This window comes from Drosophila arizonae, chromosome 4 (genome assembly GCF_054131065.1).
Source record: "Drosophila arizonae isolate 15081-1271.41 chromosome 4, UAZ_ARI_1.0, whole genome shotgun sequence".
In the NCBI taxonomy this organism is placed as follows: Eukaryota; Metazoa; Arthropoda; class Insecta; order Diptera; family Drosophilidae; genus Drosophila; species Drosophila arizonae.
This window is the reverse complement of record NC_142924.1, coordinates 21,930,001-21,942,312: the sequence shown is the minus strand read 5'-3', so window position 1 is coordinate 21,942,312 and position 12,312 is coordinate 21,930,001. Positions and strand designations below refer to the sequence as shown.

Below are 12,312 nucleotides of genomic sequence, written 5' to 3'. Positions count from 1 at the left end.
ACAACGAATTTTTTCTTTTGGCTAGTTTATTTGGTTAATAATTTATTTAAAATAGTTTTAATGTGTTCATATATTGTTATGTCTGTGTATATATATATAAAATGCGGCATCTGTTTGTATTTATCTGGTTTTTCGTATACCATGCTGGTTTCTTATCAAATTAAATAACACAATATTTAAAACTAACAATGCAGCGGTGCTAGGCTATTAAACTCTCTCATGCTCGCTTTTTTTCCTTTTCTTTTTTTTTTTTTGGCAAATTAAAAAACATGTTACGAAAAGATATGCATAAGGACCATGTCATTAATGCCAATGGCACTACATATATATTTGTTTTACTCGTAGTACAAATGTGCTTATAGTTCAACTAAATTCGTTAAGTTTTGGGTTTTTATAAAAGGAAAGACACTAGACGACTGTATTCGAAAAAGATCGTTACAAAGCTTTTTTGTTTTTGTTTTTAGTTATTATGTGTGTGTATTTATGTTGATGCGTGTATTTTATTTTTGTTTTTTTTTTTTTTTTTTTGTATAATATAAACTGCTCCATATCAGTCTTCATCAAAACTTTCGTGGCTCGTGAGAATAAATTGGCTCATAAATTGCATATATTAAGTATATACATAGCTATATATATTTTTGTATATAAAAATTCTACATAAAATGTTATAAAATGTGTTTGTTTTTATTTTCTGTTTCTGTTAGTTTGTATATTTTTAAAAAACTTTCTAAAAAATGTAATTCGCATATAAAAATTGTTCATGTTGCTTGCAATATTTGGCGCTTTTATTTGTGTTTATTGCAGTATTCGATTTTTTTCCTCGTTTTGTTTAAGCAGTGTGCAAAATGTGTTAAATATATGTAGATTACATAATACAACAAAATATATAAAAAACAATACACGTATATAATAGGAAATTTACAATAAAATGTATTATACGCATGCATACAATTTATTACTTAAGCAATATGTGTAAAAATGATAGAAATATAACTAAATATATAATAGTAAAGTGTAAAAAACTTCATTGCCATCTCGGATGCAAATCAAAATTCCAATTTGGTTTAAAACTTATTCAAAATATTAATAATCATAGAATATATATATGCATACATATATTTACACACTTTAAATATAACAATTGAACTTTCGATAAATACACTGTAAAAATTTTTAAATTTATAACTTATACCTAATGCAACCAAATATAAAATGCAATTTCATAAATTTTGGCGACAGAATATCTCAATAGCAGAATAGCAGAAATGAGATTCACAGAATAGGTACTGAATCAATAGTACTGGAAAAATGTAAAATTTTGGTATATTACGAAAATATAAACGAAAAATATTAATTTCAATGATAGCACAATGTTAAAAGCGGGGAATGTGTGTATTTCTGTATGTGTGTGCATATGTGTCTGGGTGCATCTGACCAAAGAAATTGAATCGCCCGATCACATATTTTAGGTTCTTTATCTAAGACTTTTACACATTCGTTTTTCGATTCGCTTTTCAATTTTGATTTTTGCCTCTGCCCAGTCCTACAGCCAACCAACTAGCCAGCTGGTCTAGCAGTCCATTTCCTCTAGAGTGCGCGACAAGCGATTATCGATGCGCCGGCGTTGGGAGCGCCTCACAGCGTCTGCCCTGCGATATGGCTCGTTCTTGAGCCCCAGCAATATGTCCTCGAGAGCGCCATTGTAGACCTCGTCCTGTTGCAGCAGCTTCTTCTCGCGCACCGAGTGCGTCTTGCTCTTCAGCTCATTGATGACGGCATCCTGCAAGGAGAGTGCGCAAGTTGTAGGCAACTGATTCACAACATGCATTGAAAACAAAAGAGAAAAATTGTCAGATTAAAAATTAACCAGCACCCACCGAAGTGACCAATAGACTTAGCGTGGATTAGTTTCCAAGTTAGCATTTAGCACATATTTAGCGAATATTAGTAATATGCGAAAAGCATTTGATTAAATTGTTAAGCGCACTATATATCACTATATGTCTTAATATACTACACAAAGAGTATGTTAACCACAATTTTACACATAATATACACACAAATTTATTTGGTATTGATCCGAATTAATGAGATTTCTTTTGGCAATTGGATTAGCAGAGAGCAACAAGTCAGAATTTAGACGCTAGGGATTAATTAGTGTGAGCCAAATGTTAGGGGACGATATACACACCAGCCAAGCGACTTACACTAGGATATAAACACAAACAACGTCCGTCAAATGCGCCCCCAAAGTACTCGACTAGAAGCTAGTGGATGGTTGTGGTGGTGGTGGTGGTGGTGGTGGTTGTGGTTGTGGTGTGGAGATGCTATTGGTGGTTGGTTGCTTGGGTTTAGGTCTAGGTTGTTGACACAATTCAAACCCGCGCCCCACAGGCGCCCCGCCCCAAATGGTGTATTACTAGAGTATGTTAGCCAAATAACCCATACGTGCTAAGGTTGAGGATGTTGCCTTGGGTGTTATACTATAAATAGTATTGTATGCAGTTAGGGAGACATGTCCACAGTGCTATGCTGCTTGGCAAAGTCAAGCAGGCAATGTATTTGCTGCATAAATCAAAAGCATAACAGGTTACATTTCCATAACAATCAAATGAATGTCACCAACTTGAAGGATGTGGCCGTCTTAGTGGCTGATAAGCTTCCATTCAGCCGTCCACTCACCTGTTGCTTTTTCTGATTGAACTTGTTGCGCAGCATAACCTGATCGCTCTCCTTCTTCGTGGCTGCCAAAGCAGCTGCCTGCTCCAGTCGGCGACGCTGCTCGTTCTCCTGATCGAGTTGCTAAAATGAAATTGAATATATGTTAAGTATATCCTTATAGATATATGTATTCAATTACTCTCGCTTACTTTGAAGGCACGTGTAAAGCGCACGATCAACGCAAAGAAGGCAGCTGCGTCTGCATTTCGTGACGAGTCGCCAAAGTATTCCACACACTCTTTGAACGCATCCTGTGCCACCCGCAGATCGCTCTTAATCTTCTTCAGCTTGTCCTCGGAATTGTTCAGGAAGTCCCGCAGTATGTGTGTCTGTGTGCCCTTCACACGCAGCTCGACTTCCTTGCGCACCTGCTCCATGCCCTTATCCAGCTCCTGCACATCCGCCACAACGTTCTCCAATGCCACTGAGGCTGCTTTTTCTGTGCCATATAGCTCGCACTCAAAGTTCAAAAGCTCCGGAAATTTGGCCCTTATCGTGGCCACAATGTAGTGCAGCAACGAAGACCGCTTATCAGTTGACTTTGTGTCAATCAATGTGTCCAGAGATTGCAGCTTAAAGCCATACGCCGGTCCGCGCTTGTTGCTATTAAGATAGTTGCCAAACGCCAACACTATTTCCAGCACAGCTTTGAACTTGCGAGACTGCTTCAGGGAGTTCGAGGCGCTGGCGATCGACAGAACTTGCTGTGAGAGATAAAAGAGGATAAGAAAAGTGTATTTTATGGAGTCGTGCGACATCTTACCGGACTGATGAGATGCACACTATCGACAAAGTTGCCCATGTAATTCATAATGGCCAGCTTGGAGGAGATGCGTTCAACGCGCGACAATTGCAACATAAACTTGTCTTCCTCGGTGAGCAGCTGCTGGTCCTTGCGCTCAATTATGAATTCCTTGTAGGCCTTAACCTCCGCATCGGTGGGCACCATCTTTTGCAGCAGCTCCACATTCTCCAGCGACAACTTCTTTAAATCTAAACTATGTATGGCCGCAACAACATCATCAATGGGCATGCCCAATTTACGACGAGAGATTGCTGAAAGATAAACAATAGAAATGTGTGGTAAAAACAAAAAGTCGTTGCATATTTACAAGCTGTTTACCTATGTTTCTTAACCTCGTGTGTTCCAGCAGCGAGATATTATCGGGCTTCTTGAAACGTTTACTGGGATAGGTTGAGAGAGAGCCATCCACCTCGCTGCCATTGCTGCCATTGTGGAGAGGGCCACCGATGCCGATTTTAAAGCGTTCTTCGAATTCGTTAAAGTCGATTTGCTTGAAGATCTTCTCGTCGTCCAGCTCATTGAATATGGTGCCGCGAACCTGAAGCACAGATTTGAATAAATTTTAATTAACAAAGATGAAATTGATCGAAAATCTGTAACACTCACCTGATTCGGCTTTAGCGCTATCCAGTTAAGCGTTGGCAGCTTGTATTTGGTGGGCACCTTGCGTTTGATGGTCATGGCACCATCTGGAGCTGGCATGAAACCAGCAACTGGTGGTGGCGGAGGCTGGAACGAGCTGAGCATGGGCGGCGCATGAGGCGGGGAGGGAACTGTTGAGGTGACGCTACCGTTCGGACTGCCCAGTGGAGTCAGACCCTGCATCATGGGCGGCGGTGGCGGCGCAGGTGGCGCTGGAGGAGGCGGTGGTGGTGGCGCTGCTGCTGCTGGCATGGGCGGCGGTGGTGGAGGTGGTGGTGACACTGCACCATTCGCTGAGCACGTCAGCAGACTGCCGTTCACCAAGGAGCCATCGCCGCTGGAAGCGGATCGAGGCAGTGAACGGGACAGTGTCTGCAGCTCCAGATTCTTATTGTGTAGCAGTGTATCACGTTTCTTGAGCTCCTGCTCGTTCTGCTGCAGCATGCGCTGGAGCGCATTAAGCTGCTCCTCCGACTGCTGTCGCAGCATCGCCAACTGGTCACGCTCCGCTTTCAGTGTTTGGTTCTCCGTCTCCAGCTCGGCGAATTTGTATAAGAACTCCGAGTTGCGATCTATCTCGCGCTCCAGCTGATCCTCGAGCTCCTGCACACGCTCCAGTGCCGACGTCTTGGTTTCCGAGTCCTCCATCAATGCAGCCACATCAAAGACATTGTCCAAGTAGGCGGATATCTGCACCTTCAGCTCTTCAGACTCGGTTAGTCGTATGCGCTCCAAATACTTATCCAAGCCCAGAGCCGTAAACTCGTACTGCAAGTGGACGCGGTAGTTCATGTCCTCCACAGAGTGAACCACAATGTTCATGAACTGCATGCAGGCAACCATAAAGTCAATGTTAAAGGCCTCGAAGTTCATGAAGTACTCCATGAGCGTCTGGAAGCGCCGCTGCTCTTGGCACACATCCTTGAAGTTGTCGAAGGAACTCAAAATGATCTCGTGCCCGCCCTTGACCAGACATATTGCCGCCAGCAGCTCCAGAACCAGCGCCTTGGTGCGCAGCGACTTGTGTATTAGACTCAGAGCAATGCAGTTTATCGCCTCGCGATGCTGGATGACCATATTAAAGCCGTACTTGTTGTTCATGATCGCTCGCAGGCACATTATGGACACGTGTATATCGTCCGTGGCAGCGCCCATATTCAGTTTGGCGATGTGACGCGATCGCCGCTTCAGACTGGGGCTGTCCAGCACCTCGGCAATCGTGGGTCGCACAAAGCTGTAGGAATGCGAATGATTGCTGTGGGTGCCCGACTGCTGTCGGGAGCCGTCTAGCATTAGAGAGCCGTTTGTCAGATTGGCATTGTTCCCCCCACCGCCAGGACTCATCGAGCTGTTGTTCAACACTACCTCGCTGGCATCGAGGCCATTGATCAAATTCAAACGTTCCTCGGACGCACACAGAGCGCCCTGCAGACGCTGTTCGTGTCGCATCATCTGCAGCCGAAAGCTGAGATAATCAACGAGAGCATCTAGGCCCTGGTTGGTATCGTCCAGGAACTCTTTGACCCATTCGATATGGTTGGTGCGCAGCGAGATCTCTAGATCACGCAGCACCTGTGTCGACGTCGATTCCCCGACCATCTTACGTTTCTGACAAAGAAAGTAGAAGAGGTAAAGCTGTAAGTGTAGAAAGAGAGAGAGAGAGAGAGAGAGAGAGAAAGAGAAAGAGATAGGAAAGGGGAAGAGTTCGTGTTGGAACATGGAAAACAGGATAATGAGCGCAGGGCGTAATGATTAATGATTAGATGATTCAATTGTTCGGTGCAGGGAAATGTCAGGTAATGTGCATTAGAAAAGGAAAACATCGTGATGGGTTGGTTGTGCGTGTGTATGTGTGTGTGTGTGTTGTGAGTAGAGAAATTGAAATTTACACATTAATATTGGAGTAATAGAAATGTTTTATTATAATTTAGATAGTCTTCTAGGTTCTGGTATTTTGGCTTGGATCGAATAAGTTGTTAATTCAGTCGCTTCTCTGCAACAACAGGAGTCAGACAAAGGCACCACACAGTGAACTACAGTGAGCTACAATAGTATAGTTACTACAGCTACACAGGAAGAGCTAACGCTCTTAAGGACAAATTAGACAGAGATAGAGAGTGAGAGAGACACACAGTCGTTACGAGAGCTATACGCACCACCAACTTTCAACACTTCAGCCAGTCAGCCAACTGGCTCCAATTGCCAACTTACCCGATGACTGCGCGACGCCTTTGGATCCAAGTAGGTTCGCAGCTTGCTCAAATAATGGGAGGGTGGGTCCTTCGCCTGCACCATTTCCTGAGAACGATAAAAAGTAGTTGCGGTTATTCAAGTTGAAGGAAAATACTATGAACTTAATTCAGAATGGTTTAGAATATACTCAAATTAAGGAACTTTAAAGAGACCTAAGTAAATCCCTTACTTTCCCTTAACTCAATAAAAGATTCATAAATTATTTGTATATTTCTATATTGTATTTAAAGCTTGTTTTATTTTTAAATTAGGCGGAAATAGCACAGTTTTTGATTAATGATCGAGAGTAACTGCTCTGCTCAGACCCGAAAACTTTCCCAATTATAGACAATCAATTAAACACGGTAACTGCCGCAATCCACGAGTTTATAGAAATTGTTGACTAACCAAAAAAGTGCTGGACAGAGGCCAAATGGAAAATACCTCCTCTCTCAAGCATTAACACTAACTTAGCGGCTTTTACTTTTGTTTTGCTTTGGGTGTTGTGTTGCGTTGCCGTTGTTGTTGTTGTTGTTGGTATTGTTGCCTCTGCCAACTGCATATTTGAGTGCCATGTTTACGGTAGAGCCCTCTCTCTACCTCTGTCTCTCTCTCTCTCTCTCTCTCTCTCTCTCTCTCTATGGCTGCCTATAGCTCGCTGTCTTCAGCTCTTTGGAACGCACAAGACCACAGCGATCATATAAGCATCGATAGCTTGCCTAACTTTAAACATTTTTTTAAGCATGAAGCGTGGTATACTTGTTTTTGGCTTTTTACTATGCCAACAAACACCAAAACAACAACAACAATAACAAAAGCAACGCATGACTACAACTATAACTATGTGTGGGTTTTGATGCTTTGCCTGTGCAACTTCACGGAGTAAAAAAGAAAACCAGTTTCATTCTTTTCCTAGTCAAACTGCGACTGCGACTGCGACTGCGACGGCATAAATAGAAAAAAACCAAATATATATACAGATATACTGCTATATATATCTGTATATATGCATATATATAGCTGCTTCTATATATGTATATTTAACCAGGTATGGGGCGTCCGAGCGGCTCCAGCGATTAAAAACTGCAATTTATCGCAGTCATAATAATTTGCATTTTGTCACTGCGAGCCGCTGAGAGCGTGGTGGTACTAGTGGTAGTGGTGGTGGTGGTGGTGTTGCTGTTGGTGTTGGTGGTGCTGCGCTGCCATGGATCGGATTGCCATGGGTTGTGGGATTGGCCGTAGCAGCAGCTAAAGTCCTCGCGACTCCAACGTCCATTGTTTGTGGGTTTGGGCAGCGTTTTCATTCAAGAAGTTGGCTGAATTATGGAAAACAGGTCTGTTGGCATGCAGGCGGTTTAGAAGAAGCAGAAAAAAGGCAAGACAGCGACGACGAGATCTGCAGATTTAAGCATACCCTGTAGTCTGCAGGAAACGGGCAAGAATCGACTTGACAATGGCTTAAAGATAAACATTTGAGTCTGGTATGAAATATCTATTTGAGAAAGCCGAGCTCTGTCATCTAGAGAGCCTAGGTTATATATATAGAATATAGGCAATAAAGGGCTTGTTCCGCCATAGTTTACTGCTCTCTTTTAAAAAAAAAGTTAAAATAATATGATCTGATATATTAATATGATATGATATGTATCCCAGCTCAAGAAAAATCTGATATTATCTGAATGAAGAGCTTAGCAAACTTTTAAATATTCATAGGCAATTCTTTTATATGAAATATATGCTAGAAAAATCTGAACATCAGCAAGCAGAAACAACATAATTTCATTAATGTTATCTAATGCCTACAAAATTGTATATTTCCAAAATTACGCCTTAAGAAAATTTTCGAATATTGAGAGGCCATTTATGATAGTAAATACTTTGCAGATCAGCAAGGAGTAACTTCCTATTCTACACTCCTGAGCATCAACAATGTTTGACTGTATCGTGCTTACTCCGACGCCATTGGCGAATAGTTTGTAGGCGCAGCTCTTGAAAATTCAGTGACCCAGTTTAGTGCTCCGGCCAGAGCCGATGTAGAACCAAAACCGAACCATGGCACGCTCTGTCGCACACGTTAATAGTTTCATCATAACTCCCCAAACAGAGCACGCAATGTGGACTTGTGTGTAGACATGGCTCTATAACACATGTAGCCTTGTTGACATGTGTGTGTATGTGTGTGTGTGTTTTTATTGGAGCCCCACACTGACGCCCATTTGGCGTTCTATGTGTGGCTTAATATAATACTCAAATGTTATATATGGTTTATTTAATGCCCCAGAGCGCGACGAGCGTTGTTCAACGCCATTTGAATTCAGCGAGCGCCCAAATCGTTTTGAAATTGGATTCATTTTGCACTTTTACAAGCTTCAAACGCGACAAGCGACATCAACAAAAAAACAAACGTCGAGCACGCACTGAATAATGATATATGCATATAATATATATAGAAGATACATACATATAAAATATATAATGTATATACACATGTATGCGCAGATCCATATCAACCCAAAACACATGCCTAATATGAGGCTCAGGCGGAGCTAAGCCGAGTTCGGAGCTGCGCGAATTTCAAGATAAATTATACTCAGATATGAACATCAAGTGCTACGTAGTTCAGATGTCAGCTAGAGAGGGTTTTATAAATGATGATGCTCAAAATGAGTTAATGGGTTTTTCGGAACAGGTTGACAGTTGGCAAGGTTAACGCACGACTTGGCCTCCCCAAGGAAGTGTGAGCTGTAAGTGAACTAAAAATGTGAACCCAATAACCTAACCTACAGCTAACCCTCTATCTACATTTAAATATTTCTAAAGCTTCTCTCTTGTTTAGGGCTTCATTAAACCCTATAAAGTGAAGATTTTTCATGATTCATCTTGAATAATGAATCATCAAGAATCATTTCACATATTTCGAGAGTTCCTCTATTGACATAGCAACAAGATTGAACTGTTTCTCTGACTGGATTGAGATCTCATAAAAAATATATCCATATCGAAACTATAAAGCCTCAAACTATCTTATATAGAGCTATATTATATAGTAATGAATAATTGTTTATATAATTTAGAAAATAATCTCACTGTAACAATATATCTCTAACTGGATAATCTAATAGGAAATATTTCAATCTTGAGTCTTGTTGACACTAAAAACCACAAACTATCTCACATTATATAATTTGCGAGTTAGTTGAATTTGCTGCTGTGTTTACCTAGCTCTCATGTGAGCTACAATTAAAGCGAATGACATTTGGCATAGTTAATTAGAGCTGCGCGACACTGTCGACTTGGCTCCGAAAGGTCACAGTTCAAGACTAGAAACTGTTTTAGGCGTTGGCCTTCCGCCCCGCTGTTTGGTAGACAAAGCGGGGCAGCGAGTGGCAGGGGGCTGGCTCTACCACTACAACACATTTAATCTGCAAAATTTGCGTTTGGCATAAACAGGAAGTTGCGGACCGAATGATGATGATAAACACGCAGCCATGCGGTCTGCCAGCGGCAGGGGCCAAGTGGGCTGGGAAGGCGTGGCCGGCGGATTAGGCTGTTTAGTCATGGCACAGCACTTAAGTCTTGAAATTATGAACTCTACTTACTTGATCGCATATCATGTCCCACTTCTTCTCGTCATCGTAGTTACGCAACAGCTTTGCTTTGTCCGGTGGCAGATCCATCGAAGCCTGTGCGATAAAAGACAAAAAAGAAAAATATAATAACAAACATGAATAATTGCCATACAAATTAAAAGCCATTAGCTAATGGCCATAAAAGTCTGCAGAAATATAAATGCGTCTTTAAAGCCGAGTTGCAAAAGACAACAATGCAAACGAATTGCATTAATGGACTGACAAAGGTCTTTCCCGACTATCAAATCCCAATTTGATTTCCGCTGATAGTCCAGCTGAAGCCGTAAAGGAAACAGACTCTAAGATTGATCGAAGAAAATGTTGAAAACTAGGTTTGTATACTCTATATCTACCCTTGAAGTTGTTTAGTGAGTTGTGCTTATCTCATGAGTTAAGCATTAAGTTAGTTAAAGCAAAGCCCAAAGATTGTTCTAGCTGGAAATACAGTCGACTCTTGTTAATTCAAACCTGCGTTATTTCGAACCTCTCATTAATTCAAAGTTATCACTCAGTAATTCGAACTAAATATCATTGCTAAGACGCGGCAATTCCTACTCATATGGTTAAACACTCGACAATTCGAAATATTTTAAGAGTCTCTTAAATTTCGAAATAACGAGAGTCGACTGTACTTGAAAACGTAGCGAGCAGCTGTTTCAAAATTAACAGTATTAACAGTATTACCCTGCACCCATTGAAACCCGGATTATGGGGTATAGTGGTTTTGTGCAAATAAATGCAACAGGCAGGAAAGGGCGTGATAGTCTATTAGTATATAAGGATGACTAGTTGAATCAGTTCATCCAATGTAAGTCAATATAGATATGTCAATAACAAAAGAAGAACCTAAGAAATACATCAATTCTATTTCATATTACTTTGCAACTACCAAGAAAAAGGAGTTCATATTATCCGGAAAATGTAAGAATCGGCCAAGACCCAATTTTTAATGGGAAAACAACTTTGTAGCAAAATACATAACCTAAAGAAATTCATATATCTGTATTAAGCTCTATTAACAATGATTAAAACTGTTTTAAAACTTGTATACACATAAAATAGAAGCCAGTTTTACTGAAACCCTCTTAATCTATTATTCATCCGGCAGGTATGCCAATAACTTTACATCTTACGACGCATGGCATTCCGGCATTAAGTACTACACAAAGTAATTTTTTAAATCAACCAGTCAATATTTAAAAATCTCATATCTCGTTTACTTTGATCTCTTATAATTGATATTGCTCTAAAGTAAACGATCTTGCTTTTCAGTAGCAACGACACCTAAAATCCTTGACTGATTAAAAGTAAAGCGGATTCCATGCAAACCAGCTATTTAAACAAAAATTACGTTTGCTGATTAAGTTAACCGCAAATTCCACGCTGAGAAGATATAGGCAATACGGTTGCGGTCGCCCCGAGAGGCCTCAGCGATAAGGAGTTGAGACTGAGATAAGGGAACTGCAGCTTAATTAATGAAAAGGAGCACTAGATATGTATATATCTTGCGATAAGAACTGAGAGGATATTAGATAAAATTTATAGAACCTTCGAGACAGGCACTTGCATAAATGTATAAATATATAATACATATAAATATATAAATTAGCTGAAATAGCGCTGTTGTTGATATTTACTAGATTTCACAGCTGCAACGTCTGTTGCTTTGTTGATCAAAGGTACACCTAGGAACATTTCATGGCTAGACGATATTAAATTTACACCTGCCACCAGGCACCAGGCACCAGGCTGCACCTGTTGAGCAGCACTGACATTTAAATAGAATTTGCTATAGAGCTGGGGCATTTGCATCGATGCCACGAAGTATCTGTGGCTTCCAATGAGTTTTTTATGACTCCGATTCACTCAACCAAAAACATCAATCAGCCCAACCACTGGCAGTCGAGTGTGATGCCATTGTACTTAAATTGTACGGGTAAATATCCATATATTGTATTTTTTACATTTTACTGAGAATATCCCAGCCATAATGAAGTCAGCAAATACGTTTACGTGACTTCAATTGGGTGCAGCCGTGGCAAACTTCTAATTGGAGTGCCAACAGACGACGCAGGAAAGGGTGTGGATGGTGTGTGTGTGTGTGTGTGAGTGTGAAGTTGAAAAAGGCGTCATTTTGGTCAGGATGTTGATCAGAATAAAAAATAAATGTATACATAAACTATAATATATACTATATGCATATATATAAAAAATTGGAAAATTCAATTTAGTTCCAGAGAAATTCAGGCAAGTGAAATGAAATAAAATTTCAATGGAATC

At 40.6% G+C, this 12,312-nt stretch overlaps 1 protein-coding gene across 8 annotated transcripts in view; it reads right to left on the bottom strand.

The window, feature by feature from the left end:
• Positions 1–498: 498 nt before the first annotated feature.
• The window catches only part of Frl (formin-like protein), a 20,303-nt gene continuing 8,489 nt past the window's right edge, over positions 499–12,312 (bottom strand). For 2 of the 8 annotated variants that reach the window (XM_089468421.1, XM_018006679.2), the window contains 8 exons: positions 10,003–10,086; positions 6,380–6,466; positions 4,133–5,803; positions 3,845–4,064; positions 3,485–3,777; positions 2,871–3,425; positions 2,683–2,802; positions 499–1,810 (listed from right to left, as the gene is read on the bottom strand). In XM_089468421.1, coding sequence (XP_089324547.1) covers positions 1,571–1,810; positions 2,683–2,802; positions 2,871–3,425; positions 3,485–3,777; positions 3,845–4,064; positions 4,133–5,803; positions 6,380–6,466; positions 10,003–10,086 — 3,270 coding nt within the window. In that variant the 3' untranslated portion in view covers positions 499–1,570. Of the gene's footprint in view, positions 1,811–2,207; positions 2,566–2,682; positions 2,803–2,870; positions 3,426–3,484; positions 3,778–3,844; positions 4,065–4,132; positions 5,804–6,379; positions 6,467–10,002; positions 10,087–12,312 lie in introns of all 8 variants that reach the window. The other 6 variants (XR_001915822.2, XR_001915821.2, XR_001915823.2 and 3 more) reach the window with 6 other exon arrangements.